At 41.9% G+C, this 26,134-nt stretch overlaps 1 protein-coding gene across 6 annotated transcripts in view; it reads left to right on the plus strand.

The window, feature by feature from the left end:
* Positions 1-26,134, plus strand: part of LOC117367630 (gastrula zinc finger protein XlCGF57.1-like) — a 158,799-nt gene that overhangs the window by 71,962 nt on the left and 60,703 nt on the right. For 2 of the 6 annotated variants that reach the window (XM_033960378.1, XM_033960381.1), the window contains 5 exons: positions 8,011-8,137; positions 11,768-11,878; positions 11,976-12,089; positions 17,141-17,248; positions 18,844-23,694. In XM_033960378.1, coding sequence (XP_033816269.1) covers positions 8,011-8,137; positions 11,768-11,878; positions 11,976-12,089; positions 17,141-17,248; positions 18,844-20,738 — 2,355 coding nt within the window. In that variant the 3' untranslated portion in view covers positions 20,739-23,694. Of the gene's footprint in view, positions 1-8,010; positions 8,138-11,767; positions 11,879-11,975; positions 12,090-17,140; positions 17,249-18,843; positions 23,695-26,134 lie in introns of those variants that run through there. The other 4 variants (XM_033960383.1, XM_033960379.1, XM_033960380.1 and 1 more) reach the window with 4 other exon arrangements.

Here is a 26,134-nt window from a genome sequence, read left to right on the forward strand (position 1 = left end):
TGTCAAAGAAAGAAAGACAAACATAGATGTCCTTATACCATCTTCAAAGAAGGGAAAGATAAACAGGGCCTACCCTTGCATCTTTAAACAACATATGCCTAAGGACACTTACTAAAGTTCTGATACGTGTCCGTTCAATTCCCCTCTTACGTCATGTAAATGACGTCACAAATACACAGCATGAGCTGGAAGGGAGTGATACTCTAGGTATGTCTCTCAAGGAGGGGTCTTTTTAGGAGCTGTAATACGAATAACACAGTACATGAGCAGTCAAGACAAGAGTGCAAATAATAAGAGATTATGCATTCAACTAAAGTGCTGATCCCAAGAATTAGATAAATCAGAGTTACATTTGAACTCAGCAAAGAGGTCTGCTAATTTCTGAATGTCCATAGGAGGACCTATATTGTCAGAAAGAAAAGTACAACAGCATAAAATACTGAGGAGAATTTAACAGAATTCTCAGCTAGAATCATATCTAGGGCCATATGATTTTGAGAACCATCTGAGAAGTGGAGCCCAATTGATCAGTAATACTTTGCAAGGCGTCCCTAGAATAGTTCACAAAGCGTTGCTGATTATAATAATTTTAACTAATCCGATCAACATTCTTATTAATAGTAATAAAGGGAATAAGGAACTCAAACCCAGCCTTAACCTGAGCTCGGGCCTTAAATTCATCTGGGACCCCTCTTGGGACCCCTATAGCATCTATGTATACATGTGATCAGATTTATATCAAGACAAATAAAAGGAAAATCCATGTGAATAGGAAGGATGCCTTTCAGAAAGATATGCAGGAGCATGGTAACCTTAACTAAAGTGCACTGGCCTATCCACTGGCTGGGTAGCTTAACAGGGAGCCAAAAGTCTCCATAAAGCCAGTAAATATCAAATCTGATGCAGCAACAATAGGGCATACCTATGAGCCAAGACAGAACAATAACCTGGGGGTAAATTACCTACAAAACTACTCTGTGTCAAATTAGAAACATGACATGTGTAATTGCCCTTATAGATGATAACGGCAATATCAAGCTTTTGCTGTCCTGGCAACAAAGGGTATTTAGAACACTACAGTGCACAAAGAGGATAGGTAAAATTAGAGGAGATACTGGTAAATAACCCAAAAAGCATGGTTGGATACCAGGAGGGAGGTCCAGAGGTACGGTTCCTAGATGGGGTCTAGCTTGAGCACATATGTAACAATTACTCTTATTATGTTGATCAGCAGTGAATTTCATCCATTCTAACCAAAGGTTACGTTCTGAAAACCCTACCTCAACAGCCACAATATCTTCAAAAGTGGGATTGGCAATAGCCATCATGTCAGTAAGTTTATTGAATGTAGGGGCCAGTGGGTTAGCATTTTTTGGGGCCCCCACAAAATGGCGGGAGAAGATGAGTGGAGGTAGATAGATCCCATAAGAAAACTGATGATAGCTAGACCCACCCTTAAACCACATGTCCATAATGTACATACCTTCATCAGTAGGTCTAGGGTTGTCAATAGTAAGAGAAAGCTTAATAATTTGTGCAGGAACACTTTTCCTATAACAGTGTCCAACCTTATGAAGGGTCATACAAGTAAGCAGTGATTTACCATTTTGGTCCACTGTTTTTCAGGGTATTTTCTAGTTTATAAGCCCAGTCAGTATTAATATTCCACCCTACCACTCCCCAGAATGCACACTTATCCCCCCAACGTAAGTCAGTAACATATACATATATGTCCTTAGTTTTAGGAATCTCTGAGGACCAATGGCACAGCTTTGGGATATCAATTGATGAACAGTCCACAATGTCACAATACTCAAAGGAGAAGGTGGCAACTTGCACACTGCTGGAATTATACCAAAGGGTAGCATACTATCAGTCTTTTCTGGATTCCAATTGAAGGACAGCCTTTGCGAGGGAGTAGTCCAGCTTGACGTCGTGTTCGCAAAGAGGTGTCGGGGGTGCTGTTTACAGTAGGAGTGCCATTTACAGATGGGTATGGGCAGAAAGTGTCGTGGACCCAGAACACATCATCCCTGTAGACCCAGTTAGAAATGATCCATACAGGGAGAAAAACTAGCAGCAGCGGTGCCAGTAAGAGAATGATAAAGTTGGTAGAATGCTGCAATGAGATCATCATGTTGTTCCACTGGAGGAGGTGAAATCTGCGCAGGGAAGACTTGCTTCTGGGGTTTTAGGTTAACCCTCTTCAAGCGACTTGCGTGGATCCAAACAGGAAACTCCTCAGTGAGTGCAGCGGGCCTGGGCACAGCGATCACAGTAGTGGGAAGGCCAAAGGGGAAATCCGTCTGCTTCCGATCCTTGGAAAGCTGCTGGATAATCACCAGGCTGGAAAAAATGGGTAGGAATCTGTGGAGAGAAAGGAGAAGTGCAAGACACGTTTCTTTGAACAAGCCCTAATATTTCAATTAGCTTTTGGACGTATTCCTCCTGTATCAAGGGAAAATCTACCCATGGGGCGGGGAAAGGTCATCCCGTGAGAATCTCAAAGGGAGAGCAGCCAGATGTCTGTGCATACAGAAAGAGATACTTGAAAAGAAATGCTTGAAAAAAGCATTCCAAATATCATTCAGCAGCTGTACTCCAATGTGATCCAAATAAGAGATAGAAAACAAGAGAAACCATGTTACCTGTACTGAATGTGGCAACATGTAACAATACCAATTCATTCACTTAGCATAGCTATTGCAAAAGAGAGACAATACTCAGTTACTTAAGGTTCTTAATTGAACAATCCAAAAGGATATGTTTTTATCGTGCTGCATATAACTATTATGCACCTCAGAGAGACCATACTGATGTACTGAATGTATTCAGAAATGTATGGATCATATGTAGGGAACACCACGAAATAAATGCTGTATAAAATAAAGCTTTTTCTTATAACCCCTAACTAAACTATATTCAGAATATAAAAGCTAAAAGTAAAAGAACATTGCGCAGTTAGGCTAGTAAGAAGTGGAAAAAGAGCTCTAAAAATGGCCAATATTATGTATCCTGGGGTACCCACTAAACTAAGACAAGTAGACATGACACAGACAAAACATAAAGTTTTTTAAACGTGGAGCTATTTCTCCATCTGTCAAGTGTGCAGGGCTGAATTTAACTCTGCAAATAAACACATTGATATAAAAAAAACCAAAACAACAAATAATGTATATCATAACCATCTCATATTTGGAAAAAGGCATAAAGCTAATGTCTCTTTGGAGCGTCTCTATCTCTGCAGTGATAAAGAGGACCCGTGGAAAACATTAGAAATATCTGTGCCAAAATGGATCTGGGATGGCTATGTATAAATCCGGAAAAAACATTTTAAATTAGCAACATCCTAATTTCAGCTAAAACAATAGAAAGGAATTGTATTTTCCAATTTATTTTCAATTCACAACCGTGCCAGCTGTAATTATTGAGCTATATATCTCTGTATCAAGGAGCAAAAGGTCAAGAATGAAAATATCACTAGCAAGAAGTTAAAATGTCGAGCGAGCACTACGATAACCAATACCATGATATTGGGCAATGAATAAGGGAGAGCTAGCAGCTGGTATCCAGGGTTTCCCCTCTTTGCACCAAAGTCCGTCCAGAAGGGCGGCTTTGGGCACCTGCCAAATACCAGGCATCAAATTCAGAGGAAGCTGTGAAAAAAGAGAGGAAGAGAATCCTGTTCACCCTTGAGACCCAGAAGCCTATTTAAAAGAAGGGCTTGGACATCGTGAAAAGTATGAAGGGTAATGAGGTGACCTAGGATCAAAGAAGTAACCATCTCTACCACCATAGCACAAGCAGCCAGGGAACTTGAACAGGAGTGACTATAAAAAAAGGCAACAGAGCGTAATTTACCGCCATGTTCTCCCTTCATGGTGTTACAATAGTCCCAAACAAAGAGATAAAACATGTGGGCATAAGCAGGAAAACCCAAACTTGAGCTAGAAACCAAAGCACATCTTAAATGTCCAACATTTCATAAGTCCATCTGATAAGAGCAGTCATTTCAGAAACCAGGGTCTGTCTCAAAATCTGGTCATAGAAGGAACAAGCAGAGATCCATTGGCGGCAGTGACCAATCATAGCAAGAAAAGTAAGCATGTCTTTCTTGTTAGCTGGGCGGGGCAGAACAGCAGCAATGCAGAAAGTGCAGATTTTCCTCTGACCATGAGACAGGACAAAACCCAGGTATTTCACTTCAGATGTACACCAGTGCAGTTTATTTCATGACACCTTGTGACCACACACAGACAATCATTATAAAAGGTACAAACTATCAGCCTGACAGGTCTCCTGAATTATGGAACACAAAAAGTTGTACAAAATGAGAATATGACCATGAGGGGCAGTGCATGACTTTGTAGAATAGCCCGAAGGACATTCCACACTAGGTATACTGTTGCTTAAAGGTGAAGGCAGCCTCACCAAAGGGACTAAAATAAAACATTCTTTAGGATAATGACAGAAAAAAAAATAATTGGCTGCCGGTGGAATGGTGGAAGAAACATAAGGGCAATGAGAATTACCAAAACTCTAACAGCCCGAAATCTAGGACGAAACAGGGAATGCCATTAGCTTTGACAACAAGAGCGATGGGCGTATTATAAGAAGAGATGGTGGTTTTGATAATGCCGGAGAAAAGTCAAGAGACAAGCAGTGGAATCTCACCTTACTGCTTTATAAAACCAAGAATGAGTAACTTCAAAGAAGCACTATAGGGGGTCAGTGGAAGCCCAAACAGAGAAGTCTGGGGGAAGGGACAAAAACATTCATGCACAGACCCTGATAATGAAAGCAAAGAACAGATTAGCTTTGCTCTGCACAAGAAAGAAAACCTTTAAAACGGAATTTTTTCTTTTTCTTGTTTCTTTTTTTTTTTTTTTTTATGATCCAGCACAGAACACAAAGAAAGCAGCCGGTAGAAAAAACGCACAAAATTAGGGCTTGTGTACAAACTACAAGGGAAAGATCTTAGACTGATTCAAACAGCGCATTCAATTCATTCCACATAACAGCATGTCCTACCTCAGTAGTAAACATTGGTGACACAGAAAGATGGGAGCTGAAGGAAAAATGTCATACACACACACAGCCGTACAAGTCTCATTTGTCTAGGAGTAAGTGCCTTTATGACTCATTACAAAGCCCAATATAACAATGCAAAAATATTCGCTTATCTTACCTTATAAGCGAGGTACAGTAATAAGAGACAATAAAATCTTATACTCTATAAAAGTTTTTAACCTTACAAATGACAGAGTGGGCAGGGGGGTTCTATAAATAATTTCATTCTTTCCGAAAGAATGGCAGCTGCTTATATATATGAGGGGTGCTTACCAAAAGTACCCCGAGATTTTTCCCAAAAAAACTCCATAATAGAACCCAAAGCTTGAACTTAAAATAAAGGGTTGGGTACAGGTCACCACTACCCAGTGAGTATTAAAGAACAGAAAAAATTCAGAAATACTCACAAAATACCGGTGATATCATCTGCCCATCGCGGACAAGCCCCCAACTGAAAAGGATTCAGGTCCCAATTCCTGCCCCATACTTTCTCTGTCTCTGTCATATGTAAGTCAGGTACCTGGGGACACATCTTAAAGACCAGAAACCATCTTTCAAATATGTCCGTCTTTTATTATGAGTTTCACATCTTTTATACGAATCAGGTTTGTCAGCATGTGATGGCATGTGACGTAAATACAAACCATATATGGAAGGTCACATGAAACTTTAAACACATCAGCATTTTTCCTAGCTAGAGATTGAAGTCCACTGAGGGTCAGAAAAAGCCTTGACCAGCAGAGCTTCTTAACTAAAGCTGTCTGTAAATACGGCTTAACAAAACAATTGAATTCACTTCACTACAACTCTGTTTAAACATTCATGTCAAAGAAAGAAAGACAAACATAGATGTCCTTATACCATCTTCAAAGAAGGGAAAGATAAACAGGGCCTACCCTTGCATCTTTAAACAACATATGCCTAAGTACACTTACTAAAGTTCTGATACGTGTCCGTTCAATAGCGATGCCCTTCAGCAATGGCGTAGTTAGGGGGGAGGGGCAGTCCGCCTCAGGCGCCATCCTGGCGAGGGCCCAAATACCCGCCTCCCCCTCTGCAGTGCGTGCATGGCGCTTCCTTCCCCTCGTACCTCTGTAATGTTCCTGGTGCGAGCAGCAACCCCCAAGCTGCAGCCATGCCAGCGTAGGCTCTTCCTCTGATGTCACTTCCTGGATCCAGGAAGAGCTGGCGCGACAGCAGCTTGAGGGTTGCTGCTCACACCAGGAACGTTACAGGGGTATGGGTGAAGGGAAGTGGGGCGCGCACAGCAGGAGTGGGACAGGAGAGGAGCATGTGGAGGTGGTGGGTGGAGAAGAGGGCAGGGAAGGGGCGCCTTTCATCCTCGCTACACCACTGCCCTTCATAAGAACATAAGCAATGCCTCCACTGGGTCAGACCTGAGGTCCATCGTGCCCAGCAGTACGCTCATGCGGCGGCCCAACAGGTCCAGGACCTGTGCAGTAATCTTCTATCTATACCCCTCTATCCCCTTTTCCAGCAGGAAATTATCTAATCCTTTCTTGAACCCCAGTACCGTACTCTGCCCTATTACGCCCTCTGGAAGCGCATTCCAGGTGTCCACCACACGCTGGGTAAAGAAGAACTTCCTAGCATTCGTTTTGAATCTGTCCCCTTTCAACTTTTTCAAATGCCCTCTTGTTCTTTTATATTTTGAGTGTTTGAAGAATCTATCCCTCTCTACTCTCTCTATGCCCTTCATAATCTTGTAGGTCTCTATCATGTCTCCTCTGAGTCTCCGCTTTTCCAGGGAGAAGAGCCCCAGTCTCTCCAGCCTTTCAGTGTATGAAAGGTTTTCCATGCCCTTAATCATTCGTGTCGCTCTCCTCTGGACCCTCTCAAGTATTGCCATATCCTTCTTAAGGTACGGTGACCAATACTGGACACAGTACTTCAGGTGCGGGCGCACCATTGAACAGTTCTCCTGTTCTGAGGGAGTTGCATTGGCTACCTCTAAAATCTCATGCAAAATTTATATGTCTGCCTGATTTTTAAGATAGTTTGTGTACTATGTGTTACTGATTTGAATTATTTGGTGAGTGATTAATTTCCTTCTACAACTATCAGGGACTGTGGACTGTTCCTAGCCATGCTGAAATATATAAAACATCCGCACATGCGTTTTCAGTATAAAGTCCTCAACTGCGAAACGGTTTATCCTTGCAGAAAGATTATTTTGACTGTTTTGTTCTACTTACTTATTTTATTGTTGGTTTTTTTATGAACTATCATGTGTACTTATTTTAAATTATCCTAGGCCTGCTCTGAGAAAGTATGCATACTTTTGGGAAATGCAATATAAACTGTTGTTTTGAATATATGTATCACCCTATAGGGCATTCTGTGCAAAATTTCGGCCCACAGCCTCGTGTGATAAATGTGGGCATTTGACTGCTACGTTGGGACATATGTTATGGTCTTGCCCAGCTGTGCAAGCCTTTTGGCAAAGACTCTTCACTTTTGTTGGGACCCTTTGGACTGTGAATATTCGGCCCTCACCTTGCATGCTCTTTGGGCTTTTGCCCTCCTATCATCCGAGGCCGGCGGGCTTGACTGCCTTTCTTCGGTGGTCCATCTTACGTGCTTTAAAATGTATTTTTCTTAAATGGCTGGACACTGAAGCTCCAAATCTTCCCATGTGGCGTTCCCAGATGATTCTCCTGTTGGCTTGGGAGCGTAGAGATGTGCCTGATCTCTCAACACTGAGGGGGGGGAGTGCTTTACGGCTGCTTGGGAGCTTTTTTGGAACACCATGACTCCAGCGGCCCGCAGTCGTATATTGAACTGGTGATATGCACTTTTGCTTTACTTGTTTGAGTTGATGCTTTCTGTGTTTGCAATTATCCTATAGGCAGGTATAAATTTAATAAAGTGAAATGAAAAAAATGAAACCGACTAAGGATGTCCTGATTGTTGTACCAGGCACTGATCACTTTCAAGGATGTTGCTGCTTATTTTTTGGAAACGGAGTGGGACATTCTGGGGGACCGGAAGAAGGAGATTTACAAGCAGATCATCAAGGACATCCATGACCTCTTCATTTCACGAGGTAAATATCTTCTCTTATCATCTACCACACAGGCACATTATGGAATCAATAGGGGAAAAATCACAGGTACTACATCCCATGTGCATCTGAAATTTAATTCCTGGCATTTGATGACATCCTATATCCAAGAGGAGCCAGTGAAACACCACTGCTGACGGCTCTGAAAAAAACCCAGAACTGCTCTGTGCTGTAATATAAAATGTGTACCTTAAACTGGAGGCTTCACATAAGATCAGCTGGAGCACATCTCCTTTTTCTATACAAAATAATTTGGCACAGAAGACCAGAGAAAAGATTTTACTGTCATATTTCTTGGGAGAACTACGACAACACCCTCTAGGGATTCAAGACAAAGTTAGACAAGTTCCTGCTGAACCAGAACGTACGCAGGTAGGGCTGGTCTCAGTTAGGGCGCTGGTCTTTGACCCAGGGCTGTGGAGTCGGAGTCGGAGGAAATTTCGGGTACCTGGAGTCGGAGTCATAAGTACAAAAATCTGAGGAGTCGGAGTCGGAACATTTATCTACCGACTCCATTTTTGAACTTGGCATACCAACAACGAGCGATTCTTTCAGCTATAGCACCCACTATATACACAGCACAAATGTTACGAGCAGCTTGATTAAAAGCAAAAAGAAGGTGGTGTCGAAAATGCTCATTTCTCTCAACTTGACATTCCATTTTAACGATCTGAAAATGAACCAGTGCTGTGGAGTCGGAGTCGGAGGAAATTTCGGGTACCTGGAGTCGGAGTCGGAGTCTGAAGTACAAAAAACTGAGGAGTCGGAGTCGGAACATTTATCTACCAACTCCACAGCCCTGCTTTGACCTAAGGGCCGCCATGTGAGCGGACTGCTGGGCACGATGGACCACTGGTCTGACCCAGAAGATTGGCAGCTTCAAATACTCCATCTAGGAAGGTCATGAAGAGAAATGTCCTGTACCAGAAAATCTCCAATGTTTAATATTAATCAAGTGACAAGCCACACCTGCCTCTTTTTTCCAAGCTTTGTCAGGGAAAATACACATCCCAGGATATATACGAGGGCTGTTCAAAAAGTATCAGACTTTAATTTTTCTTGCGTAAACAAATAAAGCTAGGAGGGCGTGGTTTGGTGCATGTTTGTAGGCGACCCTAATGCGCATGCTTGAATTTTTCCCGCCTACAGAAGATGTCAGTCGCCGGCAGACCTCCGATGAGTGAGGAAGTGTTAAGTGAGCGCCGTTGGATTTTCTTTTTTGACAAAATGACAGAAAAAGTTGAACAATGCTACTGCATTAAATTTTGTGAAAAGCTTGCCAATTCCTAAGTGGAAATGATCCGCAAGATTCAACAGGCCTTCGGGGACAAAGCAATGGGCACCACACAGATAAAGGAGTGGTGCAATTGCTTCAGAGATGGCCGCAAATCAGTGGAGAGTGAAGGACGTTCTGGTAGGCCCTCAACATCCAGAAACGAGATTGTCATTGACCAAGTGAGGACCCTGGTGGTGCAGGATCGTCGAATCACGATCAGAGAACTTGCAGACGAAGCGAGCATCAGCGTTGGATCCGTTCGTTCCATTTTGACTGAGGATTTGGGCTTCAGGAGAATTTCAGCGAAGTTCGTGCCAAAGCTGCTAACGAACCTGCCCATTCTTCACATTTGATACAGAGTTTCCTGGCCAAATGCAACACATCTGTGATTCCTCATGCTCCTTACTCTCCCAACATGGCTCCATGCGACTTCTGGCTTTTCCCCAAGCTGAAAATGCCCCTGAAAGGGACCAGATTTCAGTCAAGAGAAGACATCATGCAGAATGTGACGGACCAGTTGCGAGCAATCTCAAAAGAAGCATTCCAGCGCTGCTTCCGACAGTGGCAGAACCGTTGGAAGAAGTGTGTGGCAGCCCAAGGGGACTACTTTGATGGAGATTAGTATAAGATTGTTGTATCTGAATACGAATATTTTTTATGAATAAAAGTCTACTTTTTGAACAGCCCTCATATATAGATATGGATAGATAGATACACACTCGCATACTGCTCCATCAGATAAAAGAAGTAGAGCAGCATTGCCTCCTCAGATAAACCAGTTGAAGGGCTAATTCAAAACCCACTATGTCCATTTTTGTTACATCAGTTTTTCATGTAAACAAATATTTTTCATTTCCCACAAGAGTTATTTTAATTTGGCTGCAAGTGGAGACAAACGCACTTTTGATCTCAACAATTAATTACACCGATAGATAATAATATTCTTTCTCCATACAACACTATAGCTCATTTTGTTTTGTTGAGAACGGACTTGGCAGGTTGAAAATAAGCCTTTCAATTGTCAACCAAGCTCCAGGAGCAGGGGAGTCAATTGAGAACGTGTACTTTATAGCTAGAAAGTTGAAGAAACAATGAAGAACTTAAATCTGCTATGGCAGCTCTTCAGAATTTCATTGATCAAAGGACAAGATGCTAATAAAATTAAAAGCGGAAGCCTTGGAAAGTAAGACAGGATCATCAAACTTAACGTTTAATTAATTTCCCTTGTTTGCCATTGAGATCTGCGAAGGAAGTATTTCTTGACTTGGGTTTTGAAAGTGTCTTCTGAGGCAATACTTCCGATAATGAAGATTTTTTTTTTTTTTTTTAATTTACCTCAAGCTAATAATTTATTTTCTTGTATACCGCCCCACCAACAGTTCTAGGCAGTTCACAACAGAAAACTGAAACTAGTCAGCAAGAAGTACAATTTCAAAATACACTTCTGCATACAACCATTAGTACAGCATTGATTAAAAATATGATAAACAGAAATAAAATAGTACAAGATTGATTAAAATATGTTAAACAAAAGTAAAGTAGAAGCAAAAAAACACCATGATGAATATTAAATGAATCAACATTCTTGTTTATCAAATCAATAAGTTTTTAATGATTTCCTAAATGTAAAATAAGAATAGGCTTGAGTAATCAACGGGCCCATCCAGGACTTCATCTTCCCTGCTTGATACTCCAATGTCCTGTCTAAAAAAGTCTTATAACGGCAGGCCCTTGGGGTACGGAAGATGAACATACCGGAATTTCTAGTACATTTTGTTGAATAAGCTAAGAGAATACCTAATGGTACTGTGTCGAACAATCCTATTTCTGAAAATATTGCTTCTGTTGGACTAGATATTTCGGAGATCTTGGAGACATCAGACTCTGAATTAATGGTTCTGCTACATTAGTTTTGAGATCTAACTGAGATTGGTTGTTCAAACTTTTCTTTAGACGTCAAGCTGAATTGTTTCTGAATTCGAAGATGAGAATTTTTCCAGATGTTACTAAGAAAACTTATAAACATAGAAAATGTTTACTTCTTAAGCCAGGGGTTTTACAGCTTGGGACTTTGTTCTTCTTAGTTTCCCTGTAAATGTGTTGTGAAATATCAGTCTACTAAGTATATCTTCTTTCTCCCCCTCTTGTTAATGGATTGAGGTGCTTTCCTATTTTTTTTGAATTCTTATGTTTTCCTTTTTTACTATGGGGAAAAAAAAGTTCTTTGGCACTTTTTCTGTACAAGCAAATTGCTTGAATATTATGTTTTATAATTTCAAAAATAAAAGAAAAGAACAGGAAGGAAATGGAATCTTCTTCCTCCTTCTTGTTGACAGGTTATTCAATTGTTAATCCTGATGTTATATTCAAGATCGAAAAGGAAGATAAATCTTTTAACCAACATTTTGAGTGGGAAGGAAAAGAAAACCCAAATGACTCCAGTAAGAGTAAGTAAATGTTTGCCTTTTCAGACTTAAAATCCATTTCCTAATTTAGTATCATCAGATCCTTGGTGAATCTTCTAGACGTGTTTTCTCATCACAGGCCTTCCAGTTGTAACGTCTGTGTTCTCACTGAGTGTTAAGCAAGAGGAAGATCTCCCCTCTACGGATCATCCTGAATTGGAGACACCTCAACAGACTCGCTCTTCTCTAACAAGTAAGCACAATGTATTTCAAAAGAGGCCTAAGGTAACATAGAAATAAAACAAAAACACAGAGGAGAAAAAAAAAAACCTTTTTATTGGACTAACTTAATGTAGTTTATGAATAGCTTTCGAAGGTAACCCCTTCTTCCACAGATCAGAAATCTGAGGTCTAAGAATGAGAAATGGTTAAACAAGGAAATTGTAAAGAAGAAGTTTTTAAAAAATCCTGTTCTGCCATCTGGGGTTCTCCCCAGTTACCCCTCCATGATTCTGAGCATAAAAATTTTTATAGACCTAATTATACCATCTCCATTGCATAATTTATAAGCATTATCTAGAGTGGTTTTCTCGCTATAATACTTCCCGTATCACTCTTCTTGCTGAATTGTTTCAAATTTACCCCGTTTCTTATATTTGATCTGAACGGAGTGGGCATTCCCCAACATCCAGGGTAAGGCAGATACTGTTGAGGCGTCTGATTGAGCAGCAGTCTTTGGCCACCTGGATTGGCCACCGTGAGAGCGTGCTACTGGGCTTGATGGACTAATGGTATGACCCGGTAAGGCTATTCTTATGTTCCCTCTAAGTGGAGCGCAGGAGCAATCGCTCATATATTCTAGGAGAGTCGCTCACTGATTTTACATGGTCGCTCGTAAAAATGCTTGCAAATCTGGAAAATTGTTGGTTTTTAGAACTTCTCGATCACACAAAAAACAATTTGCACACACTTGGCCGTTCTTTAGAGGGTGCATTGGCAGTAATGGGGACTTATGGTAGAACAGAAGGAGAATGGTGGTGGGGGGGGGGGTATTCTATAAATGGCACCTAAATTTGGGCACTGGGAAAAATCGGTGCCAAGCACTATTTTATAAAGATCACTCCAGACAAAGCACCCTTTCTAAAATAGCACTTAACACTGATTCCTGAAGGGGTGGCCTAGTGGTTAGAGCTACAGCCTCGGCACCCTGAGGTTGTGGGTTCAAATTCCACACTGCTCCTTGTGACCTTGGGCAAGTCATTCAATCCTCCATTGACCCAGGTACATTAGAAGACACAGAGGGAAAATACTTGAGTACCTGATTGTAAATTGCTTAGATAACCTCGATGGGCAATAAATAAACTTTGGGCACGAGGACTAATGCAGACTGAACGGCTGTAAGTCCTGGCACACACAACCCCAGCATTCGACAACACTGCACCCAAATGTTTGGAACGTCCCTGACCCTACCATGGCCACACCCCCTTGTGGGTTGTACAGACACTTTTTGGGGTGCAGTGTTATAGAATAGCACATATGCAGATGTGGGTCTGATTCCCAATGAGTGCCATTTTCTCCAATTAATGTCAATAATTGGTTGTTAATACTCGATTAATTAATTTATGTGTGTGTCTGGGCTGTGACCCAACTTTGGCTCTATATAGACTCTGGGGGATGATGCCTTCTGTCTTCCACGTTACTTCTCTGCCACTGTAGTAGTGAGCATGTGAAATGTCCCTGCTGAAACCAGTGCAAACTTCCTCTCTCAGCCCTCATCCAATCACTGCCGTCTATATTCTGTTTCAGTACCGGCCTCTGTCACCTCTTCTAGCAGGTTATTCCAAACCTTGTTTCCCTTCCTATTTGGTTTTAACAAGTCCCGCACTTAGTCTAACCCCTAGCTCCCCTCCTTTCTCTTACCACCAGGTTTTTCAAAAAAATCTAAGCAGGCATCGGAACTAGTGACACTGTTGTCCTGAATTGCTCACCTTGTGATATTTGAACTTAGGAATATAATCTGTAGGGATGACTCCAGCCTTTTTGGAAGCCTGCTGCATTCATATCAGTTTTATTTAAGCCAGGGGTCTTCAACATGTGGCTCTTGGGCTGCATGCAGCCCCGGTAGTCCTCCATTGGGGCCTTCATCACCTACTCCCCGGTCAATGTCCTCCCACTCTCAGCTTCCATCAACCAACCGCCATGCTGCTGTGCTGAATACACGCTGCATTCCTGCACAGCCCAATGCCTCTCTGCAGCATCCCACCCCACCTCCTCTGACAGAATTTCCTGTTTCCAAATAAGATGGACATCATTCACAACGGCTTCAAGTTGGAATTCGCCCAGCCTCTAATAGATTGGTTTGTGGACTCTCCTGTGGGGCACCCGGAAAAGGCAAGTCAAAGTACAAGCCACCGTGAGAAGGTTACTAGATATTCAGGCCATAGAGCCTATACAGCCTGAAGACTCGGGCTCAGGAAGATACTCCATATACTTTATCATGCTCAGACAATTGGAGACCCATTCTGGACCTTATTCATGTGAATACAGCACTCCTGCACTTTCATATGGAGATGGTTTGATCTTTTATAGCGACAGTGACCCCGGGAGAGTTCCTAGCCTCTAGATCCAACGGAGGCTTACTTGTATATTCCCAGACCACAGAAAGTTTCTCAGATTTCATGTCCTGGAAAATCATTATTAATTTTACAGCCCTGCCTTTTGGCTTGGCGACAGCTCCTCCCACCTTCACCAAAGTGATGGTCGTAGTAGCAGTTCACCTGCGCAAGATGGGGCTGCAAGTGCTTCTCTACCTGGACAACTGACCAGAGCCGGTTAGCACACAGTGGATCAGATGATGCAAGTCCTGGAGGACCTGGGTTGGATTGTGAATTACGCCGACTCAATCCCTGGAGTATTTGGGTGTCTTCTTGGACACAGTTGCTGGCCGCGTCAATCTTCCAGAGGCATGTAGATAGAAGCTGTGCTCTCAGATTTGTTGTCTTCTGGGCAAGTCAGCTCCGTCGGGTGGGACTGTCTTCAAGTCCTGGAGTCCATGGTGACCACAATAGATGTGGTGCCTTAGTGAAGGCCCACATGTGTCCCTCTCCAGCACGCATTACACTCATACTGGTCTCTGCAAAGCTCCGTTCGAGCCACTTGAAGAAGCATCGCTGTTGGATCTGATGATGAAAACTGTTCTATTCTGGTGGCCGTGACATCGGCAAGACGGGTCTCGGAGCTTAGGCTCTTTCTTATAAAGAGCCTTTCCTTAAGATCCTGGACACTGGAGATTCTCTGCGCACCATCCCTTCTTATCTTCCAAAAGTAGTTTCTCCGTTTCATGTCAATCAAGAGGTCCGTTTATCTGCATTCCAGTCCACTGGTTCTAAGAAACAGGACCGTATTTTGAAGAAGTTGGACATCAGACGAGTATTTCCTTGGTATTTTGAGGTCAGCAATGAGTTTAGGCTCTCTGACCATCTGTTTGTGTTGACCCATTCAATTAAACAAGGTGCTCCAACTTCCAAGGCCACAATTTCCAGGTGGATCTATCAGGCCATTTCGTCAGCCTACTTTATTTGTGGAAACAGTCTCCTGTTTCTTTCAAGGCGCACTGGACCAGGAGTGTATCTTCGTCATGGGTCGAAGCTAGGGCAGTCTCCCCAGAAGAGATTTGTAGGGCGGCAACTTGGTCCACTCTGCATCCGTTTGCCAAATTTTACAGAGTGGATGTTGCGGCAAGAGAGGACTCTGCCTTTGGGTCCTCAGTTTTAAGGGCTGACACAGTCAGCCTGCCCTAGATTTCTGGGACTGTTTTTGTATGTCCCACTTGTCCAGAATAACACGCCTATTGCACTGGAAAAAGAGATTGTCTTTACCTTGATAATATCTTTTCCAGTAGATAGATGTGTCATTCTGGACCCCTGATCTTCACTTGCCTGCTGTCTCGTTCTGTTTATTCTTCTCCAAGTCTGTATCTTGGATGCCAGTCAGCCCTTTGGGCCCTGTATTATGTGTTTCTAGCATCTACAGGGGTACTACCTGAGCTTCTCTGATGCTTCTGTTGGCAGTTGATTGTTATTTGATCACATGTTATTGTGTTAGAGCAGAACAGTTTATTTGTTTGGGATGTTTCCCATTTTTCCTTACTTCACATAGCCTCAATGGAGCTCTTTTATGCTTGAGTACTAACAGCAGGTGGCAGTAGAGCTCCTGGTGAAGTAGGAGGATCATAGAAAAATCTGCATATGGCTCACAGCCATTGGGAGATAACCCGCTTGTCCAGAATGGCACACCTATCTACTGGAAAAGATATTATCAAGGTAACAATATAATCTCTTTTATGAGGAGCTTGGGATCTGAACCCCTAGAAGCTTTGCTCGTCTACTGGTTTACAGGGGCTTGAGCACAGACTGTTAGGCATCTGCAGGGGGCTCAGCAGGGCTCTTCAGTGTATCATCTACATTTTGCCTCCCATCTTTTTACATCCATGGGAGTGGAGGTTCAGTCAGACATCAGTCTGACTGGCAGCCTGAAGATTTCAGCGTTGTAGCACAGTTTCATTGAGGCAGTGATTTCTTCTCCCAGATCCAGCTACTTTTAGAGCTGAAGCAGGCTGCAGCATATTCACAGTGAGTAAGGCTATTGCACAGTGAGTAAGGCTATTGCAACCTATGAGAAAAATGAAGGCAGGAGTCTAAAAAGGTTAGTTTTGAAGGTTTCTGCCATTTCCTTTAGGATCCCCCACCTCTAAAATACAATTTTTTTTCAGTTAAACTATTTTTGAGCTTTTTTTTTTTTTTAGCAAAAACACCATGGTTTATACATGATGCTTACAGAGCAATAGTGTTATTCAGGGAGGTTCCCCGTATCCCCTTCTTTCGGTGTATTTTATTTATAGAGATTGTCGATTGCTTTGGTACAAACTGAAGAGCTACAGCACAGACCATTGAGAAAGGGAGGCTGAACCGAAGAAAAGAATTGATGCCTTCTGCAGATACGCGGTTTGAGGGTGACTACCCACTTCTTCATGACCTCTACACCGTCTACAGAAAAGAAAATTATTAAGGTAAGAATCTAATCTTGCTTTAGGTAACAAAGGGCATGTTTGCAGCAGTTTTCATTACCATAGTATTGTAGGAACAGGGTTCATTTTCAGAACTACTCAGGACTCTTAACTCTTTCCACCACGGTATTTACATTTTCAGAGGTCATAAAATTCTCCTCATCTGTTTAAAGTTTTGCTTTTCTTATATCTTAAGTTTTCCTATAAAACTTGAAGTTATTTTTCCATTCTTCATACAGGCAGCCATATTTATACTGCTGAGCCCACAGTAGAGATCCTGAAAATGGAAGAAGATCCTGTCAGTAGCCAACTGGAGGGAGGAGAGGAGGATACTGATACCAAGAGTGGTGAGCCAAGAATTCCGATGTAATAAAATCCTTGCTATATGCTAAGTTTTCACATTAGAATTTTTGGTTAGTGAATGTAATCAGAGTAAAGGGATCATCAGAGACTGGAGGGGAGGATGAGATTTCCAGAACCAGTAGATGAGATCAGGATGGGATAAGGATTTAAATCTTTTAATCGCGATTTCCTGTACTTATCTGTTCACTAGATACTTAGATAACTAAAACTTCTTCACGTAAGTGTAATTATTTTTCTTTTGTCAACCACATAGAACTTAATGGTATTGCGGTATAGAAGTAAATTTTTATGTTCTGTTAGGTCTCTTTATATGAAACCAAGACAAGAAAAGACTGCAGAGCACTGTACAAGATGCAGGCAATGTTTATTACAATAAACAATATGTTACGCGCAAATAGACCACCTAAGGGACCCAACGGAGTCCGTGTTTCGATCAACCCGTCTTCATCAGAGGTCCATATAATGGTGGTGAAGAAAATATACGCAACAATTTTGCCTGGTCTGTGAACTGCGGTGTTTGATGAGGCTTGTTACTGCTAGAAAAGCTGTGACCACAAAATTGTTGCGTATAATTTCTTCACCACCATTATATGGACCCCTGATGAAGACGTGTTGATCGAAACACGGACCGCGTTGGGTCCCTTAGGTGGTCTATTGTACAGTGCTCTGCAGTCTTTTCTAGTCTTGATCTTTAAGTTGGGATGCTTATACTATAAAGTTGCTTTTGGTGTTGCCCCATTATCACATTACATTAGTGATTTCTATTCCGCCGTTCCCTTGCGGTTCAAGGCGGATTACATAAGGATATATCTGGCCATTTCCAGAGGAATTTGAGAATAGTGAGGTTGGTGCAAAGAGGTGAGGTGTTTCTTGCGGCGTTAGATTGTTTTTGAGAATGGTGATGGTGTTAGGTTGATTTCAAGGAATTGTTGGGTAGTAGGGGTTTTTTTTGAATACTATGTTTTTTATTTCTTTTCTGAATGTTCTGTAGTCTGGGGTCGTTATCAGCAAAGTGGAGAGTTGGTGGTCCAATCTCGCTGCTTGTCGACAGATTTGTTATTGTGGCGCATGAGAATAGTAGAAAATCTCATGCCTTATTTACGTTCCCTTCAGCCAAGGGTTGTAAAAGTGAGAAACATCATGGGCATTGTTTTTCCTACCAAGCATATATTATGACAAAGATTTCTGTCCACTGTTAATTAGATCTATATCTTACGAACATTTCAGAAAACTCCTGAAAACTTTTTTCTTTTTTCCAAATTCTTGATCAATTAGATTTCTGTATATCATACTATTCCTATAATCTCTCATAGCATAATCTTTTGTTAACCGCATTGAACTTATGGCTATGTGGTCTAGAAATTTGCTATTACGTTATGTTATGTTGGTTTCACTGTCTTTCACTGCAGACCCATTGGATTTTGTTCTTTTTGTCCGATATGTCTCTTCATGTGCCATTGCTCACCTGTACCTCTGTCTACAAGCAAATAACTTTAAAGATTTCTGTGGAAATATTTGCCTGTATGTCTTACTCAATAGCTGTTTAATTTATGTACATACTTTCATTTTTATCCAATAGATGATAGATTTGGGAATAAGAGAATGAGAGTATTTGATGGGCCGCCGAAGGGGGAATGGAAACACAAAGACCCCTCCAGAGACAGCCCGGATCCTTCAGATGATAGTGTGGGAAATATTAGTAGTGTAAGACCACCTAGCATGAAAGAAAATACCCCAAAAAGAAAGAGAAATTCCACCATCTGCCCAGATCTCAGACAAAATCGGAGAATCAGCAGGGAGAGACTGTGTCAAAACACATTTCACAGACGAGACAAACTGTTCCAGTGTATGGAATGTGAAAAATCATTTGCATATAAATCACAACTTACAATTCATCAAAATGTTCCCAAAGAAAGAAAGCCGTCAGAATGTTCTGTAGATGGTAAAAACTTCAGTCAGGTATTTGAACTGAGAAGACATGAATTAATCAGCATTGCTAAGAAACAAGGGCCTCAAATAAACCTTAAGAATGCAAAGCTATTTAAATGCTCAGTATGTGCTAAAAACTTCAATCGAAAACATCAACTCAGATCTCATGAAAGAGTCCACTCTGGAGAAAGACCATATAAATGTTCTATATGTGATAAAAGCTTCAAACAAAAATGTCAACTCAGAATTCATGAACAAATCCACCCTGGAGAAAAGCCATATAAATGCTCTGAATGTGGTAAATGCTTCAGTCAAACAAATAAACTCAGAATTCATGAAAGAATCCACACTGGAGAAAAACCATATAAATGTTCTATATGTGATAAAAGCTTCAAACAAAAAGGTCAACTCAGAATTCATGAACGAATCCATGCTGGAGAAAAGCAATATAAATGTTCTGAATGTAATAAAAGCTTTAATCGAACAGATCAACTCAGAATTCACGAAAGAATCCACACTGGAGAAAAACCATATAAATGTTCTATGTGTGGTAAAAACTTTAGTCAAAGATATAGACTCAGAATTCATGAAAGAATCCACACAGGAGAAAATCCATATAAATGTTCTGAATGTGGTAAAAGCTTCAAACAGAAAGGTAACCTCATAGCTCATGAAAGAGTCCACACTGGAGAAAAGCCATATAAATGTTCTATATGTGGTAAAAACTTCAGTCAAAGATATAGACTCAAAATTCATGAAAGAATTCATACAGGAGAAAATCCATATAAATGTTCTGAATGTGGTAAAAGTTTCAAACAAAGAGGTAACCTCATAGCTCATGAAAGAGTCCACACTGGAGAAAAACCATATAAATGTTCTGAATGTGGTAAAAGCTTCAGTCAAAGAAATAAACTCAGAATTCATGAAAGAATTCACACTGGAGAAAAACCATATAAATGTTTTGAATGTGGTAAAAACTTCAAACAAAGAGGTAACCTCATAACTCATGAAAGAATCCACACTGGAGAAAAACCGTATGAATGTTCCGAATGTGGTAAAAGCTTCAGTCGAAGAAATAAACTCAGAATACATGAAAGAATCCACACTGGAGAAAACCCATATAAATGCTTTGAATGTGGTAAGAGCTTCAAACAAAAGGGTAACCTCATAACTCATGAAAGAATCCACACTGGAGAAAAATCATATAAATGTTCTGAATGTGGTAAAAACTTCAGATACAAGTTTTATCTCAGGATTCACGAAAGAGTCCATACTAGAGAAAAACCATATAAATGTTCAGTATGTGAGAAAAGCTTCAATCAAACATGTAATCTCAGAATTCATGAAAGAATCCATTCTGGAGAAAGACCATATAAATGTTTTAAATGTGGTAAAAGCTTCAAACAAAAAGGTAACCTCATAACTCATGAAAAAATCCACACTGGAAAAAAATTATATAAATGTTCTGAATGTGGTAAAAACTTCAGATACAAGTTTTGTCTCGGAATTCATGAAAGAGTCCATACTTTAGAAAAAACCATATAAAATGTTGTAAATGTGGCAAAATTTTAATTGAACAGGTCAACTTAGAATTCAAAGTGAGTTTCCATTATTTCCTATGGGGAAACTCGCTTTGATAAACGAGCATTTTGGATTACGAGCATGCTCCTGGAACGGATTATGCTCGTAATCCAAGGTACCACTGTACATATAAACCACTTTGTACCACAGAACGGCAGTAAATCAAATCCATGATCCTTTAAGTTCTGATGGCAGAAAATCTCTGTACAGAAAGGTACAACAATATTGCTCATCTCATCCACTGGAAATATGTAAACATTGCACTTTTTTTGTACCATAAAATCCCTGGCGTTATGACCCTAAGAGAATTATGGAGAATGCAAAGGTTATAGTCACTTTGGACATCCCCATTCTGACTGATAAAAGCTAGATGCAAGGAAACTGGACACAAAGGTAATCATATATCTTTTTTTTTTAATATGTTTATTGAAAACTTATGTAAATGGAGTTTTAAAAAAATATAAAAATTAAAAGTTTTATCTTCCTAGGGTTGCTCTGGTATTTTTGAGCAGATTCCCATGTTTTTGACAATTTTGGGGGCTTTGTGGCGGCTCTCATGATTTTTAGAGCTGCTCCAGTGGGTCCTGGAGGAGAGCCACGGCACACATGACTGTTGCATCAGTGCCCAGTTGCATGTGAAAGCCAATGGGGAGGAACAAGCAGGAAAGACCAGGGAGGTGGCCTAGTGCCAATTCACGACTGAGCGTGTGCAAGAGTTTGCACATGCTCAGTATGCAATCTAACCTCCTGAAGGCCACACATGAAGCATGGGCCTTGATTTTTAAGTATCCGACGCAAACTTCCAGAGAGAACATATTTTTGTTGTTGAAAGTTTTCAGACACTGGAGGTCGATTTAAATGGTTCCAACAGTTGGGGGGTCACCTGAAAAGCATTCTTAGACTAAATTAAGATGGTTTTTAAACCATTTATGTAATTGGATAATTTTAAAATTGTATTTTTGTGAGGAAAACACCTGGTGTCCAAGTGAATGTGCAATTTTGAAATTTAAAAGCATAGGACTATCATGAGAGATATTACCAACCGGGAAGTATTTTATTAAAAAAATTGATCAAATTGTTCCAAAAAATATTCCCCTCCACTATAGTCTATGGGTAACGTGACCATTTATTTTTTTTCATCAAAACGGGACATCTATTAATTGTCAGTCCCACCCCCAATCCCACCCTAGCCCCGCCCTCTTCCTAAGTGCCCTCAGTGCCTCTTTCTTATGTCCCCCCTCACTGCCTTCCAGCCTTTGTCCCACACCCGAAGCCAGCCTGCCTGCCTACCTCCTTCCCTCCCTCCAGTGCCCGATTTCTTTGGAAAGTTATGGGGCATATGGGTTTGGGGGTGCAAGCCTTTTATGAAATGTCTAAGGCCTATCTTCGGGTTAATTGGTCCTATAAGGAGTTTTTTCCTATAGCACAAGGGATACGACAGGGATGCCCGCTCTCACCACTTTTGTTTGCCATCTCGGTTGAACCGCTAGCTATTTGTATATGTAATCACCCTGGGTTGTCTGGGATTTCACAGTACGGGGTGGATCATTGTGTTGCGTTATTTGCTGATCACATCTTATTATATGAGGGAGAGCCGGAGGTTTCCATTCTGATTTTATTTAAGATTTTCGAAGATTATGGAAGTGTATCTGGGTTTAAAATAAATTTGGACAAAACGGAAATTATGAACCTGGCATTGAATGATTTGGAGGTTGCTGGGCTTCAGGGGCGATTTCCTTTCCGATGGACCTCACATGGGATTCAATATTTGGGCATTCACGTTCCTAAAGATTTATCAGCATATCGGCAAATTCAAAGACCTACGGTTTATGGCTTTCGTGGTGGGGAAGGTTAGCTGTAGTTAAGATGAATGTGCTTCCAAGATTATTTATTTTTCAAACTTTGCCAGTACTGGTGCCTTCTGCAGAATTGGCTGGTTTGAGTGCTGAGCTGCGGAGATTTATCTGGCAGTGGAAGCCTCCGTGAATTTCCCCAAAATTGATGTGGGTAGCTAGAGAGGTAGGAGGTAGAGGGGTGCCCAATCTGTTATGGTATTTTCAATTGGCCCAGCTTCGACTGCTATTGGATTGGGAGATAGGGGACTTTAAAAGTAGGGTGCAATTAGAACAAGCGAGTGGGCATCCGGGTCGACTGAAACACAGGCTTTGGGTCTCTGGTACGCTACGCCCCTGGATACAGGGTATTGATAATCCATTTCTTCGGCATCTTGTGTTGCTGTGGAAACAGGTAAGGGATAAGCTGGGGAATGGGGTTTTAGTGTCCTCCCTGGCGGCTATACCAGAAGAGACTCAATTCCTGGTGGGACGAGATAATAGAGTTTTTCCGTCACTGGGCTCAGAAAGAGTTGTTATAATTTTGTGACCTGCTGGGGTCGGATGGGGTGCTATCTTTTGAAACACTCCAGCAGAAATATGAGTTGCCCGCTGGGGACTATTTGGCTTATTATCAGGTCAGACATTTTATGAATGACTCAGGACTAGGGATCTAGATCACCTATGTGAGTGTGTGGTGCAGTGGTTAAAGCTACAGCCTCAGCACCCTGGGGTTGTGGGTTCAAACCCACGCTGCTCCTTGTGACCCTGGGCAAGTCACTTAAATCCCCATTGCCCCAGATACATTAGGTATATTGTTATGCTTGTTGCAGGAACATTTTGAGAATTTGTGGCTGGTAGTACTTCAGTACTGTATCAGTATTGGAAGGGGCATTCAATCATTCACTTCTCATATATGAGGCACTGGGGACTTAGGGCACACGTTTACTTCTAAAGAAAGGGGGGTAATATGTAGGGAGGTATATAAAGCATCATCCCGTGCTTGGTCCAAGAGAATGCCTATAAGGTACTGACCCGATATTATACCAGTGGTTCCCAACCCTGTCCTGGAGGAACACCAGGCCAATTGGGTTTTCAGGCTAGCCCTAATGAATATGCATGAAGCAAATTTGCATGCCTATCACTTCCATCATATGCAAATCTCTCTCATGCATATTCATTAGGGCTAGCCTGAAAACCCGATTGGCCTGGTGTTCCTCCAGGACAGGGTTGGGAATCACTGGTTTATACGCCAGAGCGATTGAACAGAATGTTTTCTCAGGTGTCTAATCAATGCTGGAGATGGAGTACTTCAGTGGGCTCATTCTTGTATATTTGGTGGGTCTGTTTGATCTTGCTGTCCATTCTGGAGGTGGGTGGTTCATACCTTGACTGATCTCCTTGGTAGGCTAGTGGGAGAAACACCCCAAAGTTGTTTGTTGGGTTTGAACAATTTAAGGGAACATAAATGGCAACCCAAGCTTCTTCGCCTAGGTTTAGCAACGGCAAAATGTTTAATAGCGAACCATTGGAAAAGCCATTTGGCCCCCTCACATGCTGAATGGCTTAATCGCTTGTTGTCACTGGGGGAAATGGAAATGGCTATGGCTAAACGCCGCCCTGATTATGTGTCCCAGGGATATACTTGGAAAACATTGGGGGAAATAATGGATGCTCTTTAATTGCTCTGTTATCTATCCATGCTTTTCTGTTGGGGATATAGGAGATGAGGGGGGGCTCTGGGATGGAATGGGGACATGGGGTTATTCTCTGCTGTCTAGGGGGTGGGGGTACTGGGGAAACGTTTGCTTTGTATATTGTTGATGCTCATTGATGTCGTCTGTTTGATGCATCTTGCATATTTGCTGTTGTTGTATATTTATTATTGAAAACCAATAAAAATTTTAAAAAAATAAGAAAACTTGCATGTTAAATTATATTTGTTGAAGGCCCTGGGAGTTTCATCTCTTTACTCTTCCGGTTGCATCAGAGGAGAAACTTCCACCCACACACACATGACTGGAAGTAGCCTTAGGGATCTGGCCATTGGAGTCTTAGGCCACTCCCAATGCATCCCAGAATCTCATGGGAGGGGCCTTTGGCACCTGGACCAATCAGAGCCTAAGGGCACTCCCTGGTGCATCCCAGAATGCACCAGGAAGGGGAAGGCCTGCCATTCTAAAGAGGCGGGCCTTCTGGAGGAAGTAGGCATCCCTCCAGCCGACCTTCCTCTTAAAGGTACCGGGGGGGGGGGGGACTGGGTGAGCTTTGGGGGGTGGGGACATCTCTCATTCCACAGATAGTGTGTGGGGGGGGAATGGCATCCCTCCTGCAGGCCAACTTGCTGTGGGGTTCGAGCGTTCCCTACCGCTCAGCTGATCATGGCAGGGAGATTTCCTTGCCATGATTAGTTTAATGGCTACATCTGTTTGAAATGTAGGCCAGCATTTCAGGCACCTATCGCAGACCTAGGGAGATGCCTAGGGCTGCTTAATCTTGCCTAAGGCCACTTCTGGGCAAAACCACACCCACACCTAGCATTGAGCAAACTTAAGCAGCCCTAGGTGCCTCCCTTGACCCTGCTAAGACACCTACAGTGCCTTGGGGTTGTTTTTTATTTATTTTAAGTGCATTCCAATTGGCTGGTTAGACAGCGGTAGGATGCCTACCAACACCTACAATCGGGATGCCGTTTATAGAATATGGCCCTAAGTATTCTGCAAAAAACGCTTTGCATGGAACAATCTTTACAGAAGATTAGCTTAGTGTGCAACTAATGCCTAACTTAAGGCAAGAGCACTTATACCTACCAAAAACTGGTATAAATATGAGCACACAACTAATGGCAGCTGAGCATGTACTGTAAATGAGATTATTCTATAAGATTGGGCCTAAATCCTAGAACTGCCTCTGACCTGCCCATGTCCCTTCCATGGACAAGTCCCCTTAGGCACACATGTTATAGAACAGGGCATAGGACAGATCTGCGCATAACTCCTAATGCCTGTCAATTAACACCAATTATTAATAATGTCCGATTAGTTGACACGGTGACTGTTACCCGCAACAGGGACAAAAAAATCCTGGTTGCCGCAGGTACAGGGACAAGGCCATTCACCGCCCCTTGGAGTGGTGAATGGCCTTGTCACCGCAGTTAACTGAGGGAATGCACGCAAAATACTCATCTCTGATCGCGCAGTCCAGCAGTCCCCTTCCTCCTAATTGCCGCGGCCCAGGTACATCCCTCCCTACTTCCCTTCACTGGCGATTTTTATTTTTTTCTCAACAAGCAGCCGAAGCGTTTTCTAAAGTCGCATGCGGCTGCTGGAAACTTCTCCTCTGATGTAACCAGAAATAGGAAGTTGCTTCAGAGAAGTTTCCGGCAGCCGCATGCGACTTCAGAAAAGACTCCAGCTGCTTGAGAGAAAAATAAAAATTGCCAATAAAAGTAAGGGGAAAGGAGGGAGATGCTCGGCGAGCGGGAGGGAGAGAAAGGACTGCTGGACCGCGCAAAGGGTGACGCTGAAG

Source organism: Geotrypetes seraphini, chromosome 10, assembly GCF_902459505.1.
Source record: "Geotrypetes seraphini chromosome 10, aGeoSer1.1, whole genome shotgun sequence".
Lineage (NCBI taxonomy): Eukaryota > Metazoa > Chordata > Amphibia > Gymnophiona > Dermophiidae > Geotrypetes > Geotrypetes seraphini.